This window comes from Herpailurus yagouaroundi, unplaced genomic scaffold (assembly GCF_014898765.1).
Source record: "Herpailurus yagouaroundi ecotype Mexico unplaced genomic scaffold, PumYag 190, whole genome shotgun sequence".
In the NCBI taxonomy this organism is placed as follows: domain Eukaryota; kingdom Metazoa; phylum Chordata; class Mammalia; order Carnivora; family Felidae; genus Herpailurus; species Herpailurus yagouaroundi.
In genome coordinates, this window is record NW_024412421.1 from 19,699,411 (window position 1) to 19,726,071 (window position 26,661).

The 26,661-nt window shown below is 49.6% G+C and overlaps 2 protein-coding genes across 10 annotated transcripts in view; both read left to right on the plus strand.

Annotated features, from left to right (window-relative positions):
* DUS2 (dihydrouridine synthase 2) overlaps positions 1–18,191 on the plus strand; it is a 50,031-nt gene extending 31,840 nt beyond the window's left edge. For all 5 annotated transcript variants that reach the window (XM_040442871.1, XM_040442869.1, XM_040442872.1 and 2 more), the window contains exons 7-16: positions 1,665–1,712; positions 6,455–6,520; positions 6,706–6,776; positions 9,011–9,097; positions 10,452–10,620; positions 13,175–13,296; positions 14,837–14,986; positions 16,073–16,160; positions 17,301–17,374; positions 17,613–18,191. In XM_040442871.1, the coding sequence (XP_040298805.1) occupies positions 1,665–1,712; positions 6,455–6,520; positions 6,706–6,776; positions 9,011–9,097; positions 10,452–10,620; positions 13,175–13,296; positions 14,837–14,986; positions 16,073–16,160; positions 17,301–17,374; positions 17,613–17,850 (1,113 nt within the window). In that variant the 3' untranslated portion in view covers positions 17,851–18,191. The remainder of the gene's footprint in view (positions 1–1,664; positions 1,713–6,454; positions 6,521–6,705; positions 6,777–9,010; positions 9,098–10,451; positions 10,621–13,174; positions 13,297–14,836; positions 14,987–16,072; positions 16,161–17,300; positions 17,375–17,612) is intronic.
* A 5,433-nt stretch (positions 18,192–23,624) lies between these two features.
* The window catches only part of NFATC3 (nuclear factor of activated T cells 3), a 142,797-nt gene continuing 139,760 nt past the window's right edge, over positions 23,625–26,661 (plus strand). For 2 of the 5 annotated variants that reach the window (XM_040498434.1, XM_040442862.1), the window contains exon 1: positions 23,731–23,955. In XM_040498434.1, coding sequence (XP_040354368.1) covers positions 23,853–23,955 — 103 coding nt within the window. In that variant the 5' untranslated portion in view covers positions 23,731–23,852. Of the gene's footprint in view, positions 23,956–26,661 lie in introns of all 5 variants that reach the window. The other 3 variants (XM_040498432.1, XM_040498433.1, XM_040442863.1) reach the window with 2 other exon arrangements.

The window sequence follows — 26,661 nt, forward strand, 5'->3', positions numbered from 1 at the left end:
GCAGAGTTTAAATTAGTGGCATAATCTCCTTGACACATTGTGGAATGAAAAAGCAAGGAGCCAAATTAGATATGGTATACCACCATTTATATATGAGGAATGGGGAATGAATATTTATGTATATATTTACATTTCTCTTCATAGAATGTATTTGGAAAGACACACAGGAAACTAGTAACACTGCCTTTCCCTGGGGAAGGAAACCAAGTTTTTCTTTGGTTTGGCATAGGGAATAAATTCCCATTATAGGGGTGCTTCCCAAAATAACTAACAACTGGTATAGCACTGGCCCTGACCGGTCAGAACAGATGTCTACCAGTGTGCTATACCAGTACATGCCACCTGAATAGCCACTCTCTTCTCGTGGTTCAAAAATTGAAGCCTTATAGAAAGCATAATATGAAAAGTTTTCCATTCCTCAGGGAAGGAGAGTTCTTACTTTTTCCCTTTTGAACCTTGAAAATTTTTAATGTGTCACCTATTCAAAAAAGCAAATAAGTTAAAAAGAAAGGAAGGAAGGAAGGAAGGAAATGCTAATTGAGAAAACCAATGTTGTGGAAGGGCCAGTAAGACTGGATTTTAGATTCTGTGATTACCCAAGGAAGGGCCGGATCATGCGTGAGGACACACGGAGTTGGGGTGAGTGGCCAGGGCTTTCCTTAAGGCCTCTAAGGTTGTATCTGTAACAAGGTAGGCCAGGGCTGGTAGCTCCTCTGCCTTTCCCATTTTCCTCTGAAATGCAAGCTCAGGCTGGCTGAGTCTGTGGTGGTTCAGAGTTCTCTGGTTCTAATCTGTCATCCTTAAATAGGAAATTACACTGTAATAACTGAACTTAAAACTTCTGAGCCCATCCTATGAGCATTCATTGGCATGCAGTTTATATACTGACAAGCGATTTATTTATTGGGTTTGTTTTTTTCCCTTTACCATTGTAGAGATCCTCCCGTTTCCTGATTATTAAAGTAATTCATACCTTTGTCCAGAACTTGTGTGATATAGAAAAGTACAAAAAAACCCCCCAAAAACAAAAAACACTAATCACTAATAATCTCACCATCAAAACTCAACTGGTGTTGTTAATGTCAGGATTTAAGTAGCTCCTCAGGTTGTTGGTTTCCATTAGCTGGGGCTTTTGCTAGAGTTTGATGCTGGTCTGGAGCAGTGTTGCTGGCAGGGAAGAAGAGCCTGGACAAGATTTGCAGGTTATATTCCTCTAAGTGGCTTTGCTGGCAGTGGTGATACCAAAGCAAGTGTTGGTAGGATAGGAGGAAGGTACATTGGATCTCATTTCGAAGGGAGAATGCTTCATTGCTTTTTAAAGGGCTTGGCAGATTGTGGGGTTTAGCTTATTGAGACACTGAGATCCTGAGTAGGGAATGGGCACTCCTGAAAAACAATTTTTGTAGAACCCACTTCTGGATAGATCTGTGGATTTTGCTAAGAGGATCAGAGTGATGACTTTTAGAATTCATCAAACTCTGATCCCTGGCATTGTGAGCCTAGTTGCTGCTGCTTCCTTCTTGCTGAGGGGAAGTGCTAATTGCCAGTGAACCTTGCTTGGTCTCTTAGCTGTGAGTGCCAGGTTGCCACACCACGTTGCCATACCATGGGGAGGGACCACCCTTCTCCAAGTGTAAGAAGACCCTCTGTGTGCTTTTTCTTAGGGGGGAATGGGAGCTGCTCTGCTGTCAGACCCTGACAAGATTGAGAAGGTAAGTCCTGCAGGAGTGAAAATAGAGGTCCTTAAACTTGCTTGTGAACTAGAGTTGTCTGAACATGCACCCACCCTCATCTCCCCCAACATGATTTTTTTTTAATGTTAGTTTATTTTTGAGACGGAGAGAGAGTATGTGCACGTGAGCAGGGGAGGGGCAGAGAGAGAGGAGGACGGAGGATCCAAAGTGGACTCTGCACTGCCAGCAGAGAGCCCGATGTGGGACTCGAACTCATGAACCATGAGATCATGGCCTGAGCCGAAATCAAAATCGGACGCTTAACCAACTGAGCCACCCAGGCACCCCTCCTCCCCCAAGATTTAATGACTCAGTTTATCAGTTACTCCACCTGGAGTCTGAAAAATTTTTTCTTTAAGTAAGCTCTGTGCCCAGTGTGGAGCTTAAACTTACGACCCTAAGATCAAGAGTCCTATGCTCTAGTGACTGAGCCAGGTAGGCACCCCTGGAGTCCGGAAAATTTTTGAAAGGCTTCCCAGTGATTGTGACATACAGTCAGGTTTGGGAACCCCTGAACGAACCAATAGCAGCCTTGGAGTTCCTCCAAAGTCCGGGGCTTGGAGACATGTCAACTGAGAGCCGAGGGGCTTAAGGAGTCATTTAGAGGCTCCTCTGTATTGCCTATCTACCTTCTGAGAAGATCATGTGAGCATAGGCCAGGCTATCTGTAGATTATGGACAGACTCTGTGCCAGTGGTGGTGGGGGTTGGCCTCTCCCAGCGGGCTTGCTGAGAGCAACAGTGGGTCCCCTCCACACTGGCAGAGTCCACCACCAGCCTTTGAGAGTAGCCTGGCCAGTGTCATGTGAGGCAAGTTGAGCTTGGTCGCCTCTGCTCCCCTTCCCTTGGTGATTCCAAAAGTCAGGTTTATGAGGCCCTGCAGCCAGGTTGGCCTTTGTCACCGTGTTGTGAGCTGCCAGGGCCTGTAGGGGTGACATTTTCTACCAAGCCATATGCACCTTTTACTTCTTTGTCAGTCTACCAGTTCTCTCCTTGTTGCTCCTCTTAGTTTCTTTGTTTTCATCCTCCATTCCGGCTTCCCTGTGTGCGCTTTAAACCTTCTAGTGCCTCTCATAGGCTAGAGTAACTTGGGATAGGGCACCACCAATAAAAGCTGCCATTATTTGTGCTGCCTGCTGTGTCAGCAGCTCAACCATATATATTCCTCCAGCCCCACTGTCTTTGGGATATTGGAAGACCAGTGTGTTGAGGGTCTTGGTGCCTTTTCATTTTCTCCACGTGAAGATAGGTACACACACACACACACACACACACACACACACACATATATGCACACTGTATGTATAATAATAATATATAATACTTATATATAAATAACATGTAATACATATATTATGTACTGTAGTAATATATATAACGTGCTTATATATGTATATAGTACCTATAGTATATCCCTGCGGTTTGTAGGGTAATTTCCTTTTCAAAATATATTCTAGCATTTATTCCATTTGTTCTTCAAACCCCTTGAAGTAAATAGGGCAGGCATTTGTCATCTCTATTTGATCAACAATAATAAAACTAAAGCACAGAGAGATAAAAGTAGTTTGCCCAAGATTATATAGCAAGTAAGTAGCAGGCAGAGCAGTGTCTAGAGCCATGGTCTTGTGACCCCTATGCCAATATCAGTGCTCCCTCTTGATGGCATCTCAGTTTAGAGGTGCCTGGGTGTAATTTAGAAGTGTCTAGCTACGGATCAGTTGACATATGTACTTAGGAACCTCTAGTCAGACCCCTCTGTGTAGGATGGAGTGGATGTGGACAACTGTGGATGTCAAATTCATCACCCTGCCTTGGGGAAGAGGGCCCGGTATGGGGTGGTGTTGCTTCACAACACATGCACTCAGACATCTTTATTATTATTCTCCAGTTTTCTGGCTTTTCCTACCTAGGCTGTTGGCTCTGTCTTCTCCACTGCCCCTCTTTGGATAAGACATGTCTCACACATGAGGCAGAAGAGTTAAACTGCTCAGTTCATTCTGCTTCTTCTCTTTTTGGTGTTCTATCTGTTGAGAATTCTGTATAGGCGTGGGGTAGATAGGGGCAGGGAGGAAGTATTAATTAGTCTTTTGAAAAATCTTTCTTGGTAACACTCATACATCTTTCCTAGGTTAAGACCCTTAGTTTAATAAAAAAAGTTTTTAAACATTTATTTATTATCAAGAGACAGAGAGAGACAGAGCATGAGCATGGGAGAAGCAGAGAGAAGGGGAGACACAGAATCCAAAGCAGGCTCCAGGCTCTGAGCCGTCAGCACAGAGCCCGATGTGGGGCTCTAACTCACAAACCACGAGATCATGGCCTGAGCTGAAGTCGGACAATTAACTGACTGAGCCACCCAGGTGCCCCAAGGACCTTAGTTTTAGACTCTTAGTTAGTAATATCCTTTCTCTAACCCCTGGACTCCAAGATCTGACCCCCGTGGCTGCCCAGGGCATCCCCCTGTGCATGTTGCACTTGGGCCAAGGCTAACAACTGGCAGGGCCAGAACTTGAACTCAGTTCTCAGTGATACCTAAGCCTATGCTCTCCATCCTCCTTTCCACTCATTCCCCAACAACCAGGGGAGCTAAGAGTCTGCTTTTCTTGAGTCAGCTGGTGGATCTGATGAGTTGAGCCTGCCTGTGGGTAGATGTGTTGTGTTTTCTGTGTTATCTGTTATGAGCCTATCTCAGGTCCTTCTCCCTCACTGATTTTCATAGTACAGAGACAGGTGGTGTGACTTGGATCTGGGAGAGTTGAGTCTAGGGGGGGGTTTCATGCTAGGGCCTAGCCAGAAGACAGATTCTCATCACCCGTTCCCCTTAATGTGACCTTTGCAGGTGGCTGGGCATTTTGATTACTAATTTCCTTCCTGATTCTGAACAAGCACATGAAATGAACAGAAGTACCAAAGAAAGTGCTTAGAGCTACTTGGATGAAATACAGCAAAGGAAGTTCTGCAAAACAGAGAACTGGATCAAACCAGCTCATGTTGCTTCAGTCACCAAATATCAGGGGGTTCTTGTATTTTTTAAAAAAAAATTTTCATTGTATTTATTTTAGAGAGAGAGAAAGCACACACACACATGGGTAGGGGAGGGGCAGAGGGAGAGGGAGAGAGAATTCCAAGCAGGTTCCACACTCAGCGCAGAGCCTGAAGCAGGGCTCATTCCCACAACCATGGGATCGTGGCCTGGGCCGAAATCAATAGTCAGACACTCAACTGACTGAGCCACCCAGGCACCCCAAACATTATGGGATTCTAAGTCCACAATAGCAAAGGAACCTTCCAGATGTGCTATGGTTAGCATGAGGGATAGGATTCAAGGGAGAATTTTTTTATTGTGTATCTCAGTGGATCTGGCAGTTCCCCACCCCCACTGCCTTAAAGGGTAGCTGCCCCCTTAAGGCCTGCCAGAGTGACCCTAGGACCACAGGTCCAGTATGCCTCCTGGGGCAGCATCTGGGGACTGTTCCTTCCTGCCAGTCTTTGGCATTGGTCCTTGGGCCAACAGGCCCTGTCTTGCCTGTGATCTGTTAACGTGCCTTGTCAGCCCAGCCTCTTCGTCTCATGTCTTCTGGAGCGGTTTGCCAGAGAATGTCCCTGAAAGGCCTCCTTGACTGGTTCTTTCAGTCTCGCTCTCTGCTGCCCCCACTTGTCTAGAACCAAGACTGACACCAGCTGCGTGGGTGTCCTCTCTGCTCTTCTGGCAGTCAGTTCTTAGAAGAGAGCTCTTGGGATCACCTTCCCTCCAGCTTGTCTAGACTGAAATTTAAAAAAAAAAAAGTTTTTAAAAAATTATTATTTTGAAGTAATCTCTACATCCAACGTGGGGCTCAAACTCATGACCCCGAGATCAAGAGTTGGATGCTGTATGACTGAGACAGCCTGGCACCCCTGGCCTGAAATTTTCGATAAGGGAAGAAGATAGCAATGCCACAGACATTCACTGTCATCTGCATGTCTCTTGATCTCTGATTCATACGTGACCTGGCCTTGACACTTCTCTGACACTTTCCTGTATAACTTCTTGATCTTTCTTTGAAGTCCTTTGCAATTACTGTGCAAATTAACACTTTATAATGTGTTGAATATGTTGTTTTTTTCCTTTGCCATTTCACTTCTGTATATCTGACTCACCTAAAGAGAGGCATATGAGGACAGGGCCCAGGACCTGTAAAACCTTCCTTGCTCTGTCACTCAGTAGATCCTGGAACAGCACTCAGGGAACATTGCTTTCACGCAGGAATGAAGCTGTCAGCCGTGTGTTCTCAACCAGGACTAGGCCTCAGAATCCTTTGGAGGAGGGAGTATGTTAAGCTGAGACTTTTTTATTTTTATTTAAAAAAATTTTTTTTATAACGTTTATTTATTTTTGAGACAGAGAGAGAGACAGAGCATGAACGGGGGAGGGTCAGAGAGAGGGAGACACAGAATCCGAAACAGGCTCCAGGCTCTGAGCTGTCAGCACAGAGCCCGACGCGGGGCTCGAACTCATGGACTGTGAGATCATGACCTGAGCCGAAGTCGGCCGCCTAACCGACTGAGCCACCCAGGCGCCCCAAGCTGAAACTTTTTTAAAAATTGAAAAGATTTTCTAGTTTTACCAAGAAGTTGACATACATCACTGTATGCGCCTAATGCACAGGTCTGTAACAGAGTTAATTAGTATGAGCGGTTGTGGTGGTTTTTTCAGAAGTGTTTGTGTTTTCCTCTCTGCAGATCCTCAGCACTCTTGTTAAAGGGACTCGCAGACCTGTGACCTGCAAGATTCGCATCCTGCCCTCGGTAAGGATGATGTGTTACATTTCAAGGTCCATTTTTTCAAAGGATGTTGTTTTGGGAGGAGGTGAATGGTTCTCGAGGACAGTTGACTTAGGTTGGAGGAGGGAGTGGGGCTGAGCTCACTTTTGGAGCTGGCAGCTATTCGCTGGGTAGCTTCTCTAACCACCCTGGACTGTCCTCTTCCCCAGCTGGAAGATACCCTGAGCCTTGTGAAGCGGATAGAAAGGACTGGCATTGCTGCCGTTGCAGTTCATGGGAGGTGAGTGGTTCCCTATCTAGTGACTGACTTGCAGTCCTCAACCATCGTAACAATCCTTTGTCAGACCCTAGGTGACAGCCAACTTTTCTTCTACATATGCAGCCTGCCTCTGCCTAGCTCTTTGACATCCTTGGAGTCCTGAGGGCAGCTAAACCCTTCATGGGTGGGCATTTTTCATTGTTTCATTCACTGAACACCTACTGGTGGTAGACGCTACACTGAGTTTAGAGACAGAGAAGGAGAGGAAGATTGAGTTTAAAGACACAAGAGGAAGGGGAAACGCCCCTACCCTCAGGATGTGTAAATGGTAGAGATCGAGTGATAGGTTCACAGTTGTACTGTGCAGCCAGGAAGTGGTGGAATTAGAACTCTGACTCTGAATCTCATTTGCTTTCCAATACATTGAGCAATAGCTTCTCCCCCAAATGACCCCATGCAGATGGCTCTGCTTTTAATGGCATTGTCTCTTTTGTCTGCCCTTCATGGACTGCCAGCTGTCACAGTGACTACTTTAAACAGCTCTTGTATCTGTAGCTAATATGCTGTCTTCTGGGAGCTGAGGTGTTGCTGGAGGCTACTTTTGGTTTCCCAGTTAGACTTGTTCCGTGTGTCCATGATGTACATTTTTTTTTTGGGGTAAAGTTTACTTATTTTGAGTCAGGGAGAGCACACAAAAGAGTGCGAGTGAGAGAGGGGCAGAGAGAGGGAAAGAAAGAATCCCAAGCAGGCTCTGTGCCATCAATGCAGAGCCTGATGAACCGTGAGATCATGACCTGAGGTGAGATCAAGAGTTGGACACTTAACCGGCTGAGCCACCCAGGCACCCCTATGATGTAGTTTTGTACAGAATCCCAGGTCAACAGACTTTGTTCAGAGTGACCTCTCTTCTCTGAGTGATGTTCCTTTTGGGTTCAGGGTTCTTATAGGAACAGCCCACTTTTTGCTGGATGTGTCTATGACAGCATTTTCAGAGAAAATGTTAACTCCCAACATGTGTAAGAGAAAAGGAGAGCTGTGTGGGCTGAAGCCAGTAGGGGGCGGGGAAAGGCTACACACGTGTACATGCAAGCTCCTCCCTGTGGCAGCAGGCTCTAGGCTCAGACTGCCTGGTTTGGGCTCCCATTTCTGCTGCTTGTTGGCTGTATATCCTTGGATAAATCACTTAACCTCTCTGAGTACCACATTTTTCATTTGGAAATTAAGATAATTTCTGCTTTATAAGGTTGTCTTGAGGCTTTTATGAGGTTGTGAATATATAGCCTTGGCACAGTGCCTGGCATATGGTGTTCTCTGAATAAATACAGCTATTCCTTTTTACCAGTAGTTGGAAACACCAGGAAGACAGATTCGGGTGAGTTTAAAGAGGGGCTTTCTGGCCATCAAAGCTGTTGAGGATGGGTTCTGGGCTGAAATGGGCTGCTGGGGTGTGGGGAGGTAGAGGTGAGGATGGGTTGACAGGGCCTTCTGAGGCTTTTGTTGAGCCTCCTGACCCTTTTGTTGAGGAGCATACCAGAGGAGATGCACGCAGACAAGACCTGAGCAAGGGCTGTCTGGTTGACCATCTCTCTTGCTTGTTCCTGAGCATAGCTTAGATCAGGCTTCACTTCAGCATCTCTAAGACTCATTCACTCATACACAAGAACCTCTTGCAGTTGACCTTGGAAGGAGAGGGCTTAGGTTGTGGTCCTACCTCTCTGGGGCTTGTTGTGACAGCCATGATTTGTGGCCTGTCCTGCCTGCTGGGTCTACCCTGTGCCAGGTGCCTCTCCCCAGGATCAGCTGCCCAACTCAGCCTCAGCATAGGCAGCTGTGTGGGAGTGGCCAGTCTGAGGGCAGCAGCTGTTCCCAGTCTCGTGGGGAGGGCAGCACTGGGACAGTAGGGGCAGCATTCTTATAGCACTGTCCCTCATCTCTGGCACAGGTGAAGGGAAGCCAAGGAAAGGCAGTGTGACCTTGGGAGCCAGGCCACCCACACCAGCCCTGTGCAGCCACACCTCACCTGCAGGCCTGCAAGAGCTGGACTTGCCTTCTCAGCAGGGACTTCTGCTGCTCCTGCCCCTTACAACAGAGGTCATGGAGAGCCATCCTCTGCAGCCCAGAACCCTGTCCTTCATGGCCACATGGCCTTCCTGAGGTTCAGTAGGGAGGATGGTAGGGTTTGGCTAAGGTAAACCTTAGTTTGAACTGTGATATGGCCTCAGCCCTCAGCCCATCCTTTTTTCTTTATCTCCAAGAAAGCGGGAAGAAAGACCTCAGCACCCTGTAAGCTGTGAAGCCATTAGAGCCATTGCTGAAACCCTCTCCATTCCTGTCATAGCCAAGTAAGCCTCTCTTCCTCATCGTTTACTTTTTTGTGCTCCACCTCACTCAGAGAAGTTTGAGCTGGCATACAAAAAATGGAATGAGCTAGCATTAAAAAATGACCTAAGGGAAAAGGAAAAAAGGGTAGTACAAAAAAATGAGGTTGGACATGAAGCTGAAAAGTACCTATTGTGTCCACTAGCTTCTGGTGAGTGACCGATGTAGGTGTGCAGTAGGCAGGGTCCCAGGGCATTTTGATAGATGGGTTGAGGGTAGGAGTGTTCAGGAGACAGGGAGAGCAAGAAAGCAGCCGCTGAAGCAGACCCAAGGCAAAAGTGATGTCACACCCAGAGTTAGGTGTGCAGGGTGTAGGGTGAGTAGTCCCAAGCCAGAGCATACAGAAGTATGGCTCAGGGGGCATAAGGCAGGTCACAGTCCAAAGCCCAGACAAGCATTCTGGGCAGCCATAGGACCAGGGAATGAGACTGACAGTTCTGAGGTACCAGTGACCAGCCCAGAGGCTTAGCAGTAAGACAGTGTCCAGTTGTCATTGGGGCACTGGCCATGTGGGCCAGTCCAGTGCAGCCTTGCACCTTAGGATGGCATAGAGCCTGATGGCAAGATGGGAACAGAAATTCTAAAGCCCCGAAGTCCTGACAAAGGGCATGCCTGCCTGGTGGGAAGGAGGGAGCGAGTTAAGGTTGGGGGTGGTAGCCAGGCTTGGTTGTTCCCAGGCCAGGAGTTTTAGGGCTGGCGTGGAGAGGGTAGGGTACTCAAGACCCTGGATCCTGTTGCTGCTGCTGCCACCTGAGGGTCTTCCCCACCATACATATAAGGCTGTGCCTGGATTGAGGCTGCCACCTGGCCCCCAATGGAACAGATGCAAATGGAGCAGTTTCCAAGGGGGCCCTTGGGGCCTCGGGGTGGCAGGAAGGGAAATTGCAACCAAACTGGGCCTCCTTCCTTCCTCTCATGATCACCACTGTGTCTGTGGTTTTTGACCCACCTGTTAGTAGGTATATAGGTGCTCCAGGCTGGGGATCTTTCTGTGATCCCAGCATCCACTTAACAGACCTATGTCTTCAGATTTGGGCTGGCTTTAGCCACTGTTTAGGATGAGGAGGAGGGAAGGAAGGTAAAATCTCTGAGACACCTGTTAAGTGCCAGGCCTGGTTCAGGCTGTTTCACTGTGTTATCTCACTTGGTGTTTCTGACCCCATAGTGGGGTGTGTGTTCTAACCTCCAGTCTCCCAAAGTACTCACAGCTGAAGGATTTGGTCAAAGCCACATGGTTAATGAGTAGCAGATCTGGGAGTTGCTTTTTTCTGAAGATGCTAGTATGAGGATACCCCTCACTCCCCTGTTGCCTTTCAGCGGAGGATCTCATGACCACATCCAAGAATATTTGGACATAGAGGACTTTCGACAAGCCACAGCAGCCTCTTCAGTGATGGTGGCCCGAGCCGCCATGTGGAACCCATCCATCTTCCTCAAGGAGGGTCTGCGACCCCTGGAGGAGGTCATGCAGAAGTACATCCGATATGTACGTCTATGCACTTTTTCAAAAGAAACATTTTTCACTGTCTGCCACATTCCTGCAGAAGGTGCCTTGGGTGAGCCCCAGCCCCCAGCAGCCATTGTTGTTCCTCTCCTTCTCTTTGTAGTTCTTATAATGTAGCATTGGGTCTCCTTGGTTTCAATGTGAAGAGAGGATGCTGGGGCAACCCCTACCATCACCTCCTTCTAAAGCTTTCTAGGCAATGAGGTCCTATCAAGGACCCTGGGATTCAGGATGCTGCTAAGGCCCCAAACATGTGAATCTTTCTCTCTCACATCCTCCACACACATATACACGCATGCACAACGACAATGGGATCTGTGTCACTGAAGACACTCATGCCAGTGGTTGGTGCCTGAACAGCTACAGCTAAGAAAAGCCATTGTAATTATCGTTGAGGATAGATTATCTGTACAGAGACTTTGCATCTTGTCATGCGTCAGAATCACTTCTAAAACTATTCTCTTGCTGGGGTGCCTGGCTGGCTCAGTTGGTGGAGCATGTGGCTGGTGATCTTGAGGTCGTGAGTTCAAGCCCCACACTGGGTGTAGAGTTGACTTATTTGAAATAAAATAAAACTCTTCTCTTGCTCATTCCCAGAACGCTTTAACCTCTGACTTAGGGAATAGCCTAACTTTAACCCTCTCCTTAGGGACTAGCTTTTTCCTCTCACTGAGAGCTTGATTGTAGTGCCAGAAACATTTCCCTCTAAAGGAATTTTAAAAAATTCTTTTTAATTTTTTTTTTTTTTTTTTTTACTTTTGAGAGAGAGAACATGAGCAGGGGAAGGGCAGAGAGAGAGGGAGACACAGAATCCAAAGCAGACTCCAGGTCCTGAGCTGTCAGCACAGAAGAGACCAACGTGGGCTTTGAACTCATGAATCAAAAGATCATGACCTGAGCCTAAGTCAGATGCTCAACTGACTGAGCCATCCAGGTGCCCCATCCCTCTAAAGGAATTTTTTGACCAGTTCACCTGCCCTGTCCCTTTGGTACAATCCTGGAATTGTGTGAGTCTCTGTGATTAGCTGTACATGTCTGCAGGCAGAGAGACAGTCGGTGGACTTCTAATTCATCAGTGCACTGGGCCTGAGCAGAGAGTCTAGCCCTCATCCTCTTCGATACTGGGAGTTGCACCCTCCTAGGAGGGTCAGGAGCTTCTCAGATCCTCAGACTGCCCATGCCCCCTTCAGGCCATGGCCATGCCTTTGGCTCTGTGGCTGCCATGGCATGTGGGTATCCCTGGGACTGTGCAAGCTGGGTATGGTAGGAGGCCCTGAGGCTTCTAACTGTCCAAAGATGGGCAGTTTCTGTCCCTAGAGCCTCCCCAGCTTGATACTACAGCCCTCATCTCCTGGGTTCCAGGTGTCCTGTTGGGCAGGTTTGTGACCACCAGGCCATCCAGTATCCTGAGTCAGCTAGAGACCTTGCCTTAGCCTAGGTCGCCTATCTAGCTCTTCCACCTGAGTAGCAAGTCTGTAGCAGAGAAGATACATTCAGCTGTGCTGAGCTTGCTCACTGGGTAAAAGGTGATGTTGTCATTCTTGCTCAGTCCATCCTTTGGCAGCTTCTCAAGAGCTGTAGTCCTGAAGGAGGGGAGTGGCTTTCAAGCTTAGGCAGGGCTGCTGCTGGTCTAGTCAGGTGCCTTCTGACAAGCTGGATCAAGGCCTTGCCACCGGCTGGGGCTTTACCAGCGTATCTCTGCTTTGTCCTCAGCATGTCACGGTACCTTCCCGGTTACTGAAGATACAGGCCTAGGTGGAGAGATTAGAAGAGTGTAGGGGGCGAAGGGTGGGAGGGTGTTCTAGAGGCTGGGGCACCCTCCACTCACTGCTTTTCTGTCTGCCCAGCCAGGCAGGCTTCTACTGGGTATCCCTGTGCAGTCAGCTTGCTTCCCGAGGCTGCATTTCTCAGTCTGTGGAGTAGGGGTAACAACTGCACCTCATGCTTGTGAAGCTCAGTGAAGTGACAAGTAACATGTGAACACGACTGGCACATTGTGCTGTGCCTTACCCATGGCGGGGGAGATTGGAGGCAGGCTGTTCTCCCATCCAAGTACTAACCGGGCCCGACCCTGCTTAGCTTCCGAGATCAGACGAGATCGGACGCGTTCAGGGTGGTATGGCCGTAGACTGGAGACAGGCTGTTCTACACTGTGTTTAGAGATAGAAGAATCTCACCCCTGTCCTGGTGCTGTTCCTGTCACACCAGATTTTGACTTGCTCCTCCTCCCTGCCCTGGAATGGCAGCAGGTCCTCTGTGGTAGCCTATGGTGGCTGAAGCAGGAAGGGGTCCCCACACATCTGGACTTCTGTCAGGCTGTTCAGTAGAATATGCTCCTGACCCTCAGCTATGACTCTTGAGCATTGTGCCACTAACAGGAGGAGTAAATGGCCAGGATGGAGGTGGCTTTTCTTATGAGGTCACACTACCTCATCTGCAAGCATACCTCTGATGCCCTCTTGGAGGCCCTTTCCCTGCCATAGCTCAGGCCTCAGATCCTGGGCAGCAAGTAGGCTCATGTTGGTTCTTCCCTCAGGCTGTGCAGTATGAAAACCACTACACCAACACCAAGTATTGCTTGTGCCAGATGCTACGAGAACAGTTGGAGTCGCCCCAGGGAAGGTTGCTCCATGCCGCCCAGTCTTCCCAGGAAATTTGGTGAGAGAGGCAATGGCTGTCCATAATTACTTGCAGACGTTGCCCAGACTTGACTATGAGCCCTGGTTGACTATCAGGGGACCAGGGATACAGCTTCTGGAGGTGGATGTACTGGAGTGGGGTGGTGATGCAGTTTTGCCTCACAGAATAGGATACTTAAGAAACCTTTGGAAATTTCCATCTCTGGACTGATCTCACAGCAGAATTTTGGGAACTAGAGTGCCAGTAGGATGGAGGAATCTGGGGACTGGGCTTGGGAATTCCTGGGGAGGAAGGGACTTTCACAGTAACAGATCTGCCACACACCAGGCCATCAAGACCCAATGGTCAGAATTGAGCCCCTGGCCTGAGCCTGTGCCCACACCCCATCACTTTGCAGTCTGGGAGGCTACCCCATGGTCCTCTACATTTGATATAGCTCCAGTTCAGGTGGTTGACCTTTGGGGCCCCTCACAACGTGGCCTAGTACCTGTTCCTTTGGCTCCATATTTACCTATTTTCCCAGGCCCACACCTGTACTCAAACTGGGTCTTCTGCCTGAATGCTCTCTCCTCCTCATGTTGGCTGTCTGCTTCCTCCTTCCTCAAAGAAACTTTTCTTTTTTAATTAAAAAATTTTTTTAATATTTATTATTTTTGAGAAAGAGGACAGAGCATGAGCAGGGGAGGAGCAGAGAGAGAGGGAGACACAGAATCTGAAGCAGGCTCCAGGCTTCAAGCTGTCAGCACGGAGCCCGATGTGTGGCTTGAACCCATGAAGTGTGAGATCATGACCTGAGCTGAAAGTCGGACACTTAACCAACTGAGCCACCCACGTGCCCCATCAAAGAAACTTTTCTAAACCATGCTTGTGCCCAGGCACCCATCCTCACAAATACCCTCTGGTCCTCAAGATGCTTCCTAGCAGGGAAAAGAGTTGCCAGAAGACTCTTCCCAACCCTGTGCTTGTGGTGTTGGTTCAGTCCCTATCCCACATAGCTTAACCAGGGTTGACTCAGGTGTCTAATGAGCTCAAGAGAAAGAGTATAATTTTGTAGCTCTTGATGGTACCTCAGTTTAGTCTAGGCCTAACTGCTTGTGGCTGGGGCAGGAAGTGGGGAACCACTTAGTGGTCGTGGCCTCTGTCTCTTTCTCCCTTGGGTCCACATGAGGATGAGGCTGTGCATAAGCCAGGAGCTTGTTCAGTGTAGGTCAGTTCACTCACTGTTGGCTAGGGTCACTTGCATGTGTTTTCTTCTTTGGAAGAGAGTCTGGGCTCAGGTGGTAGAGGTGACCTTTACAGCCTTTTCCACCCACCCCAGCTTGTCTTCCGGTGTCCACCCCCAGAGGCTCACATTCACTCTCTGCCAGTCCAGGCTGATCCCAGGGGTAGGTAGGAGGCACCCCCTGATGGCTAGATCTCAGTGGTGTTTTCATATATATGTGGGGCGGCGGTGGGGAGGAGGGGCATTTCTCAATGGCAAGGCCCTGGGCTCCTGCAGTAGTTTCCTAGATGTTGATTCCACTAAAGGACTTTCACTGCGTTGCTTATCCCTCCACAGTGAGGCCTTTGGCCTTGGTGCCTTTTACGAGGAGATGACACAAGAGCTGAATGCCCGGCGGGCTGAGTTCTTAGCCAGGACCCCAGAGGCAGCGGGGGAACCAGCTGAAGACACCTCTGGTATCATTAAGATGGCTGTGAAGTTTGACCGGTAGGTCTGCAGCTTGGCCTCAGCTTGGCTGGGGCCAGCGCCCTCAGCTGGCTGCTGTACATGGTTAATGCTAAGCTTAGGGACTACAAGTCTTCTGGGTTTGGATACTCGTTCTCATTTTTCAGTGTCCCAGAGATGGCATTTTGAGGAACACGGCCCCTGAAAAAGCCCAGGCAGCACTGTCAGGGGTGTGCATGTTGTCTCAAGTGTGACTAAACACCTTTTCTTTGATCCACCCCCTCCCACAACTTGGGATGGAGAACTTGTCTCCTGTTCTTGAAAGTCTATGCTATTCCCCTGGCCCTGAGCATCTAGCTGCCTCCAAGGCAGTGGTACCCTCGCCCTCATCTGGCTGTGCAACCCCTGCCCATACCTACTGCCCCATACTCACTGCCCCATACCAGCCCTGTGGTTCCCTCTTTAGGCAGAAGTAGCCTCAAGATGATTATTCCTTCAGAGTGTGACTCAGCTTGGAGTAAGGTCCTCATCCTTGTCTTTTGCCATCTGGGATCTGAGCCTTTCTCAGGTCCCTGGGCCCATAGTGGGAGCCAGTCTTGTCTGGCAAGGGCTTGGGAGGAAGGAGTGTGGGCATAGTTGGTCAGTCATATCTGGGGAGAGCTCCTGGTGGGAAGTTGGAACATAGTGCCTCCCACTCTGTCACCCTATCACCGACTGGCTCTGACTCTGGAAATAAGAGTACACTGTGTCCAAGGCAGAAACAGATCATCTTGATACTCAGGGGACATGATAAGGGTGGGTAGTAAGCTAGATCCGAGACCGCTGTGTGGCCATCTATATTCCTAACCACCACCCACTCCCTCCTGTCTTGTTTTAAGAGGCAAACTGGACCTTCCTTTTTGGCTTTTGAAGGCTGTTTTCCAGGCTAGAGTTCAGAGTGCCGGGATTTCACATCCTATCGCAATTCCTCAAGCATGCTGAAGCCCATCTTCCTTTTAGGCAGAACCCAGGCCACACCCCACTGGTGGAACAGAAATGGGAGCTCAGGGGAATAAGTACAGAAGTCCTGAGGCAGAAGCCTGGTGGTGATGGTGGGTGAGCCCTGACTCCTTCCTCTCCTTTTCCCAGGAGGGCATACTCACCCCAGATCACCCCCAAGATGTGCCTGCTGGAGTGGTGCCGGAGGGAGAAGTTGGCGCAGCCTGTGTATGACACGGTGAGGTCCTGCACCTGGCCCTAGAGTGCTCCCATGGCCGATGTCATCACCCCCAACACACTCATAGCCTGTACCCTGAACTCAAGACTACTTGGCTGGAGCCTGGCTTTGTCTTCCGTGGGCTTGCAATATGCAATGGTTGCTGGCGGCTGGACCAGTTGCTGATATGATAGCCCCTTCTCTGTGTCAGTGGGCCTGTTGTCTAATTCTGGCCACTTTCATAACACTGAACTTGAGGCCTATGTAAGGGGTTGCTTGGGCCAGTCCCTGCCAGTGGTGTTGCTTAGACAAGGGAGACTTCTCTGGAAAGGGCCTATTGGCTTACTTAGGAAGAATGCTCAAACCTAAAAGTTAGACATGTTTTTGGACCAGGCCTTAGCCACTGGGGCACAGAATTGGGCCCCAGACTTGAGGCCCCTTGGTGGAAACTTTAAGACAGTCTTGCTTCACCTCCTCTGGTCCCCATGGCCATGTCTTGTTTAAGCTGCACTGTCTCTTCTGGACTGACCTTCTGACCTCTAAACTTGTACCTTCTGGGACTTGTGTCCCCCTCTCCCAGAGTGAGTTTTCCAAAGCGAATCTGACCTCTGCCTCCCTGCTCAAGTCCTCATCCTCTCCCCAGTGCCTTTGGGATCAAGCTCCAGCACCTCAACACAGAGCACAGGGCCCCCCACATGCCTTTCTGCTTCATGTCTCGTCCACTCTGCTCTCTGTCCAGCCACATCATCTGGTCACTCTGCCAAGTGTACCTTCTCTGCCACATCCTTGCCCCCTCTTACCCCTTTGCCATCTGGTCAACTCCTCCTCATTTTGGGTGACCTAGCCCATCCAGATGTCAGTAGAAGCAGGATCCATAGTCACGTGCAGCTAAGGGGTCTGATGGCCCTTTGCTTAGGTCCCTGATTGAACTCCTGAAATACTGGAATGTCGTTACCTGTTTGTGTATCTGTCTTTCTTCCCTGGCAGATGCCCAGGCACTTCTGCTAGGGAGGAGCATGTGATACAAGTAGCCTTCATTTAACTTAGGTGGGAAGTACTTCCTTTATCTGCCTTCCTTGTGATCCTGGCAGGTGAGCCCCAGGGCTCATTCCTCTCGTCCCCATGTAGCCATCCCTGTTGCCTTTGCTCTCTTTGCACCAGGTTCAGCGCCCCCTGGATCGCCTCTTCTGCTCTGTTGTGACTGTTGCTGAGCAAAAGTACCAGTCCACCTTGTGGTGAGTTTCCTCATCATTGGGCTTGGGGCTTGGGATGAGGGGCCTGTACCCAACATTGATGTAAGAGGGTTTGGGGAGGATGGTGTACCTGGGCAGTGGCATCCCTGGGTAATGACCCCTTCCTCAGTTTTGTCAGAATCTTTGTCAAGGGTGTGTAGAGTCAGGCCTTTCCAGCCTCTAGTCCTGGAGCCAGCCTGCCTGTCTACCTGCCTTATTGTCCCATACCTCATCTGCCCAGGGACAAGTCTAAGAAATTGGCAGAGCAGGCTGCGGCCATCGTCTGTCTGCGGAGCCGGGGCCTCCCTGAAGGTCGGCTGGGTGAAAAGAGCCCCTCCTTGCACAAGCGCAAGCGGGAAGCCCCTGACCAAGATCCTGGGGGTCCCAGAGCTCAGGAGCCAGCAGTGCCTGGGAAGCTGTGCAAGAAGCCCTTTGTGGCCTTGGGAAGTGGTGAAGAGAGCCCCCTGGAAGGCTGGTGACCATTGTCCCTACCTTGGCCATCCCCCTTAGGGGCCTGGCCGTAAGTTGGCTATGGGTGCAAAGCATGAACCTGATGCCATTGGACAAATTGCTGACTGTTCCTGGCAGGAGTTAAGAGGTCCTGGCCTGGTCCATCAGCCTGAACCAAAGGGTTCCTAGGGTGCACATCTTCTTTGGTGGATCTGAGTAACAGGGCCAAGTTCCTAGTGACCTCAGTATTTTCTTTGAAAACAGGAACTTTTTGGGTGGCGCCTCCTCAACTTGACATTGGTACAGTGCAATAAAGACACCTCTACCCTTACCCATGGCTACTTGCTTCAGCCCTGGGCATTGTCACACAGACTCATGGCCTGGCATAATTATTTCACTCCCACCCTCTGTGCAGAGCTAGAGCTTCCAACAGCATATCCCCTACCCATCCTTATGGATCTGGTTGGAAGTAGGGGGTTGGGTGTATCCTTTAATGCTCATTGGACTTGGGCTGAGCCAGAAAGGCCCAAGAAGCCCATTCTACTGATGGCAAACCTGAGGTACTGCCCATCAACTGACTTTCTTGATGAGAGGTGCTATAGAATCTGGGGAACAGTTAGGGTATCTGGTACCCTAGTGAGGGACCAGCTCAGATACGTTGGGCAGGTCCTGGGTCTGACCCCCAGCTGGCTGGAGTTCAGACCTGCTGAGGTGTCTGCTCTGGGTAGGGGACACTGAGAACACAGGTTGCTGATGCCAGCAGTTTGGGTCCCTTAAAATCGTCCACCCACGCCGCTGCTTGCCCCCAGCCCCCACTATCCCACTTGGGCCGGAAGGAAGTGGCAGATTCTCTTTAATTTCCTCCTGGCAGTGAGAAGCAAACAAACGGCTACCACATCTCATGGGGCCTCCCCCTCTTACTGGGAGGGGCGTTCTGACCAAAGGTCCCTGCCCTGCACCACCCCCGCTTCCTCCACTGTAAACACACTACTTCTCCTCCCCTTTTCCAAGTGCTGTAGGGAGGGGCATTCCCCTCTAGGCCAAGGCCATGTTTCTCCCATATCTCTAGGGTCAGGCCCCTATGCCAGCCAGCATCCCCTGGCCCTGGTGGCCTGAGATCAGGCGGTGATGCCTCTGTTTCAGTCCTGGAGCTGCACCTGTCTGCACACTTGTTCCTCTGTATGCAGATAAGGATACTGCACTACCAGCTGCCTCCCAGAGCCCATTGCTGTCTGACCTTGGGCAAGTCACTTCTAGTTCTCTTTGGGCCTAAGGGCCCTCTCTGAGAGGGAGATCAGCTGCTCTGCCTGCATGAGGCTGACTGGAGGATAAATAGGCCTATGATAGGGCACTCTGTGGCTAATGGGGTCACTCTATGCTGGGGCTGCCCTAGCTTCCCAGACCAGTGCTCCAAGAGAAGGAGCCCCACCCAGGAGACAGACTGAGGCTTGTTGCAGTCTTAACCATCAAGCTTTAGGCACAGTTTCTGACTTTTCTCACAAACTATCTCAGTTAAAATGCCCCTTGGTCTTTCCTCATATCCCAACTGGAACAGGGCAGACAGAGAGGCCCCAGTGGGCCCCCAGCATCCTGAGCTAGTCAGAGCTTATGGAAGGATCCCATGGGAGACAAATACCAAGTCTTAAGATCCATTTTTCCTGTGGGTTTGGACTGTACCCTCAGGCCTCTTCCACCAGTGTAGTTTCCCTGGGGAAGCCCCTTCTTTGGTGCATCAGGTTTATTTCTGGGCTATGGAGAAGGAGAGGTGAGGTAGAGGTCAGCTGTTAAGATAGAGGCTGGAGTATGGGGACTTAGAGGGCCCAGGAAAAGCACTGGGGAGAGGGGCATTTGCAGGGAGCAGGTGAGGGAGGGGCTAGTGTATGTTCCATAACTGAGGATGTCTGGCAAAGTTCCTGGTTGAATATGTTGGCTCTCAAATGGTCTCATCTTAGCATACCTCAATGATGCCTGCCATGGTCTCACAGTGACCTTCCCAAGGTCTGGGACCAACTGGGAGGGCCCAGTTGGGTCTGAAAGCTCCACTTATTGTTCTCACCATGCCCACCTTAAACTAAGGCCATTTAGATGCCCAAACCTCTCTCTGGGCTAGTGTCCACAACACGTAGTCATCCATTCCAGCCACCTAGATTGAGGACTTGCTCTTAGCTCATCACATTTTGGGGACACATGAGAAGGAGGGATGAATAAAGCTGGAGAGGGTGGCACATCTTCCAAAGGTCACAGCGAGAAGACAACTTTGTGCAAAGATGAGTGGGGAATCTTGGGGCGCCTGAGTGGCTCAGTCAAGTGAGTGTCTGACTCTTGATTTTGGCTCAGGTCATGATCCCAGGGTCATGGTATTGAGACCCATGTTGGGCTCTGCACTGAGTGTAGAGCCTGCTTGGGATCCTCTCTCTCTCTCTCTCTCTCTCTCTCTCCCTCCCCCCCTCCCTCCCTCCCTCTGCCCCTCTCCCAAGCTCATGCTCTCTCAAAGAGAGAGAGAGAGAGGAAGGAAGGAAGGAAGGAAGGAAGGAAGGAAGGAAGGAAGGAAGGAAGGAAGAAAGAAAAAGAAAGAAAGAAATGTAAAAAGATGAGTGGGGAATCTCTTAACCCTCCAGCCCTGCACACTTAGTTCCTTCCAAGTGTCAATCCTGTTCAGAATTCTTCCATGGCTCGCCACTCCCCTCTGGATCAAGTCCAAACTCCTCAGCCTGGCATCTGAGGACAAAATGCTGACCCTGTCTTCTCAGCACCCTGTGCTGACTTCAGCAAGCAACTTTGGTCAATTGTAGTTGGCTGGTATTGCCTCTGCCCAGATTGAGAGCTGCTCAAGGGCAGTCCTTGTGTTCCCTATGGCCAGCCTCAGCATGGGAGTAGGGAACAGGCACAAAAGAAGACTCAAATAAGCTTGTTGTATGGGATATGTGGCATAGAAAGAACTTTTCTAAACTCTGACTTTCCTCCAAAGCTCCTATTTTCCCTAATGTGGAACAAAAGGGGTTGGGCTGGGCCCTGCCGGGCTAAGCTGTACCATCCCATGGCTCAGAGGCCATGGGAGAGCCTTCAGCAGTGGGGTTCAGGTCCAGGCCTATGGCAGCTGATGAAAGTAATGGCTTTTCTTAAGTCTCAGGCCTGGCCGGAATTCACAGAGGAGGAAGAAGGGGGTGAATAGCAATCCCCGTAGTCCTTGTCCACCAGTCAGGAGTCCCATTGCACTGGTCCCCTGGCCTCCTGGTTCACAGGGCCCTCAGAAGGCTGGAGGCAGGTCAGATGACCTCTTACCATCTAAAAGAGCTTTTGAGCTGGAATGAGGAAGAACTGGCCTGAGGAAGAGCTGATAGGGAGGCCTTGGCTGAGGAAAAGGAGTGGAGAGAGTTCAGGTATTGGTGTGTGTGAGTGGGGTAGACCTCTGTCCCACCTTGCAGAGCTCTAAGCCATTGCTGCTTTTCTTACAAAGATGGTGACACTTTTCCTACAGTCAGTGCCTACTGATGCTCTAGCCCTTATCAATCTAGGTTAGAGTTCTGTTTTCTCCAGCCCATAAGCCTTCCCAGGAAATGACCCCTTCTAAGTGTTCTCCAGGTGCACAGTGGCTGGGAACACAGATGAGTAAAACAGACACACAGATGGATGCTTTGGTGAATTGTTCAAACCATCTCCAGCTTCTGTGGTCCCTTCCTGGTGGTAGGGCTGATAGGTCCAGGGTCTCCCTCTTGCATTCTCTGTGGCCTGGCTAGCTGGGTCCCTTGTTTGGAGGGCAGAGGGGCTAGGTAAAGATCCATTTTCTCAATCCAGATAATAACCTGGAAAGTATGTTGGGGGGAGGTCGGGGGTGGTGATGGACAACACATCCTGAAATTGCTCATTAGGAGGGTACCACCCACACAATGCCATTGGCTCCCTCTCCTTGACCTGTTATTTTCTTCTGCCCCTAATTTCACCCTCCCCCAGTACAACTCAGTAATTCATCCAAAATTCTGAATATGTTAAGTTCCTTGCTCTAAATCCTTCTATGGCTCCCTGCTTCCCTCAGGATAAAATCTAGGTACTTTGTAGTGGCCTGCAGCACTCTGCCCATTCATCTGGCCTTATCTTTGGCTTCTGCTCACTGCAGGTACTTTCTGATTTCTAAGTTTTTGGCAATCTGTTTTCTGCCTGGAACCATCTTCCTCACTTCTTGGCCATCTTTCCAATTCCTACTTAGTCCTGTGGAGGCCCTGTAACCCCAGTGGAATTATGAACCTTCTTGGAGATCCTGGCACAAGCCTAATCGCTTCACACAGTGATTATAGATTTGCTGTCCTCTCCCGCTCTCCTGAAGGGAGACTAATTTATCTCTGCTTTCCTAGGTTCAGCACAGGTATGGGTACAGAGCATTCAGCAGGAAAAGTTTTCTGCCCAATCCAAGATGAACATTTTATCTGCTCTGGACATTACCTGTCCTCCTGACTTGAGGCCTAGTTAGGCCTTCCCTAGGGCTCCCTGGTAGCTCAGGTATCGGTCCATATATTGAAACCTTTCTGCAAAGCACTCCACTTTGCCCTCTTCTCCTTTTTGTGGGAGAGCTCCTGGGCCTTTGCACCTGCACCCAAGGCCGAGACCTAGTGCCCTGAGTTCCTACGCAACATGCTTCTATTGATACTGTGCCCTTTGGAGCCTAGAGCTAGGGAAGTAGGTCACCGCTCCTTCTCCCAATTCTCGAGCTCCCAGTCCACCCTGCCTCTTGGAGTCCTAAGTAAACAATCCAGGCTCAGCGTCCCCTGGCACAGCTTCCACCCCAGGCCCAGGAGGAGGCGTCTTGGGTCTCAAGGGAAGACAGTCTCGCTGGGGAGGAACCGAGAGCGAAAAACAGTTCTTCAGACAGTGTCACTTCCTCTCCACTAACAAACCACTCATTTTGGGTATCGGGCCCTCCTTTCACGGATGTGCACCGGGATGCTGAGGTCTCCGAGCCCGTGAGTGGTGCGAGATCACGACGGGCTTTCTGGTTCAGTCGGCTTACAGCAACGGGCAGACTTTGCCCATGGGGCTCTGCCGAGTCCTCTAACGCGCTGGCTGTCCTCCAGGGAGTAGTTGCTCGCTAGCCGACGCGGACAAAGGCGCCGCTACCGGGAGCGGGCCCCGCCCCGAAGGGGTGGATCTGCATCGTTGAGGAGCAGAGACTCCGGACTCCTCGCGTAGCGCAGGTCTCCTCGGACTCCGCCCCAACCGAGCTGGAAGCTCAGCGGGCCTCACCCCAGGCTCCGCCATTAGGGTTGGGGTGGCAGGATGAGATTGTGAGTGGCGTTCACGTAATACCCCTCCGGGGCCCTGACACATTCCCCAAACCCAGCCATTAGAGTAACATTTCAGCCGCCCTTCACCGAAGCCATAACCATATTCGACGTGAGCTCTGCCCAGTAAGGAATGGGATCTTCGATTGGCGGGTGGATTGGATTGCATTCAATCCAATAACAGAGGGCTAGCCGCCTCACACGCGAGTGTAGGGCCCGGGTTTAGAAGTTGAGGAAAGGATAGCGGCCGAACTACAACTCCCAAGAGATACTGGGGTTATCCAGCTCTCCTTATGCACGTGACTTCCTTCTCCCGGAGAGGGAATCACGCGGTAGGCCGTTGATGGGGCGGAGCCATTGGGCTAGCAGGGGCGCTAGTGGCCTATGCGCAGCACGCTCTGATGGGCGCGCGGTAGGGGGCGGGGTTAGTCGTGCAGCCCTGCGCGGCAGCGCGCTGGCTGAGGCGGCTGTTGGGGGGCGGGGAATATCGGCTAAGGCGACCGTGGCGGCTTAGGCACCAGCGACGGGTTGTGACGGCGGCTCCTGGTGCGGCTCGGCGCGCGGCCAGCTCTCAAGTTCGGAACGGAACGCTCGGTGTCACGGTCCCTGCCCGGAAACTTTGCCGCGGAGCCGCGACCTCCTGGCCCGAGCGGCCGGGCATGAAGCGGCGCTGAGGAGCTGCCGCCGCCGCTGCCGCTGCCGCCGCCTCCGTCGCCGCCGCCGCCAGAGGAGGAGCCGCAGCACCCTGGGCCACGCCGATGACTACTGCAAACTGTGGCGCCCACGACGAGCTCGACTTCAAACTCGTCTTTGGCGAGGACGGGGCGCCGGCGCCGCCGTCCTCGGGCTCGCGGCCTGCAGGTGGGTGCCGGACGGGGCGGGACCGAAAAGCGTCTCCTCTCCTCGTTCGCAAGAGCTCGCCGCTTCCCTGGTGGCTTGGTTGTCTGGGGCTTAGTAATATCGTGTGTGTGTGTGTGTGTGTGTGTGTGTGCGCGCGCGCGCGCGCGCGCGATGAGCGAAGAGCGGATTTGTGTGTGTGGGTGTGTGTGTTTGTGCTTGCGGTGAATGAAGAGCAGATTTAAATCGCTCGAAGAGTTGTGTGGGTCGCAGCGACGTGGAAGTGGCCGCGGGCTTGGCTGGATGCGAACTAGTGGGGAACTCGACTCCGGGACTCCTATGGCCAGTGGACGCCTGCGGTTTGGAGGCTGAGGATCGGGGCCGCTGCCCAAGTGGTGTCTGCTTGTCGTTGCTTTGCCAGCGTGGTGCGGAGAAAAAGCTGACCCTGTGAAGTGTAAGCGCACTTAACTTTTCATCTTTCCTAGGTTTTTAATATTTTTTGTTTTAAAGATGTACATTCTTGAGGTGTAAGAGTTCTCTGAAATTCGTGCACATGTCTGTTTAAATCTGCTTTCTTAGAGTAATGCCATCGTGTTAACACTTGGGCAAGTTTATGGCCCACATTTAATTCGAAGTGTAACTATAACGGGTCTTTTCTGAAAACTACATTTCTTGAGCAGAGTGTTTTGAAAGATGAAGAAAAGTGGGGTGCCCTGTTCATAATTCTAGAAAGTTCTGGGAGTCAGTTTTTATTTTAATTAAAAGCCCACCTCAGAAGATGTTTTAAAGGAGCTCGTGAATTGGGAAGGTTGAACACCGTAATGCTTGGAGGTCAGACCAATCAGGAAATAGAAACAGGATGGTTGGGGACTTAGAGCTCTCCTGTGACCTGGTTTGGAATACTGTGGTTCATTAAGTTCAGTTTCCCTATTTCATATGTAGACGAACTTCAAAAGAGATGGATAAGATTAATCCTTATTCTTTCTGGGTATTAGTTGAGTTACTTCATGATGTTCAGTAGACTGTTTGTTCAGTAGAGTTGCAATGAAAAACATGCCTAAACGTGAGGCTTAAGGATTCTCTGGACGGTATTGTCTTATTAGTCCTTTTAGTCTTCATATGTTGTCTTTTTAGCATAATTATTTCAGCAAAATACATTTATTTCAATTCCACTGACATTACTTGAGCACCTTGTATGTTGAAGATACTGTTAGGTACTTTGTAGTGTTATGATGGGTGCAAAAAAGGACTGAAGGGCCCTCAAGGAGCTTGGGAAATGGGAGAGGGACATATAACCCAAGTAATTCTGCTTCCAGGCAGACTGAATGGTGGTGTGTGTTATAACATAGGCACAAATGGGAAAGTGACATGTGTGGAGAGTAGTGGCACTGAATTATGTGTTTAGGTTATTGAGATTTAACAAAGTAAAAACAACTTGTTTTAATGAGTATTTTTATTATAAGAAAATAAATAGTTGATGTCTGCAAACTTTTACTGAGGACAGATGTGATTAGAGAATGCTGTAAAGCAAATTCATGATCAATAACGTAGTATTCTCATGTAAGTAGGAATTGTATATACATCCAAAGTATTGGACAGCATTTAAAGCTATGAAAACAGCTTTTTAAGAGATTACTTTCGCCATAAAACTCCCCAAACCATTTCGGTATTAAAATGGGTCTAGTAGGTGTTAAGGTTTGAAACTTGACTTGTAACTGAAATTCCCAAATTTAAACTTGAATAGTTTCATTTGACAAAAAGTCCACTTTAAAATATTATGGCAGCTGTTTTTAAGTGTTCTTTCTTCTTCAAATTAAGATGAAATATACATGACATAACCATTTTAAAGTGAGCAATTCAGTGACATTTAGTGCATTGACAGTGTTGTGCAACCACTTCTATCAGGTTCCAAAACATTTCCATCACTCCTGAAGGAAATCCCAAACCTATTTAAGTAGTTGCTCCTCATTCTCCTTTGTCCCTTCCCAGTCCCTGGCTTCCCAGTCCCTAATATGGGATTTGTTTGTATGGATTTACCAATTCTGGATATTTCATGCAAATGGAATCATACAAATGTGGGCTTTTGTGTCTGGCTTCTTTCACTTAGCGTAGTATTTCATGGGTCATGCATGTTGTAGAATACAGCAGCACTTCATTCCTTTTTATGGCTGAATATTTTATATATACCTCATTTTATCCATTCATCCATTGATGGGCATTTGGGCTGTTTCTATCCTTCGGTTATCTTGACTAGTACTGCTTTGAACACGTAGCAGCTAAGTTAAAAATTCTGCTGGGCAGGATGTTTTGTATATTCAAAACTACTTGTTTGCAAAATTAGTTTTCATTTTATTTTATTTTTTAAAATTTATTCTTAAAAAAAATTTTTTTTAATCTTTATTTTTGAGAGAGAGACAGCGTGTGAGCAGGGGAGGAGCAGAGAGATAGGGAGACACAGAATCTGAAGCAGGCTCCAGGCTCTGAGCTGTCAGTAGTTCGCGAGTTCGTGTCCTGAGTCAGACTCTGTGCTGACAGCTCAGAGCCTGACTCAGGGCTCGAACTCATGAACTGTGAGATCATGACCTGAGCTGAAGTCGGACATTCAACCGATTGAGCCACCCAGGTGCCCCAAGATTTATTCTTAATTTACTTATTTATCTTTAGAAAGGGGGAGGGTAGCGGGGGAGAGTGAGAGAGAGAGAGAGAGAGAGAGAGAGAGAGAGAGAGAGA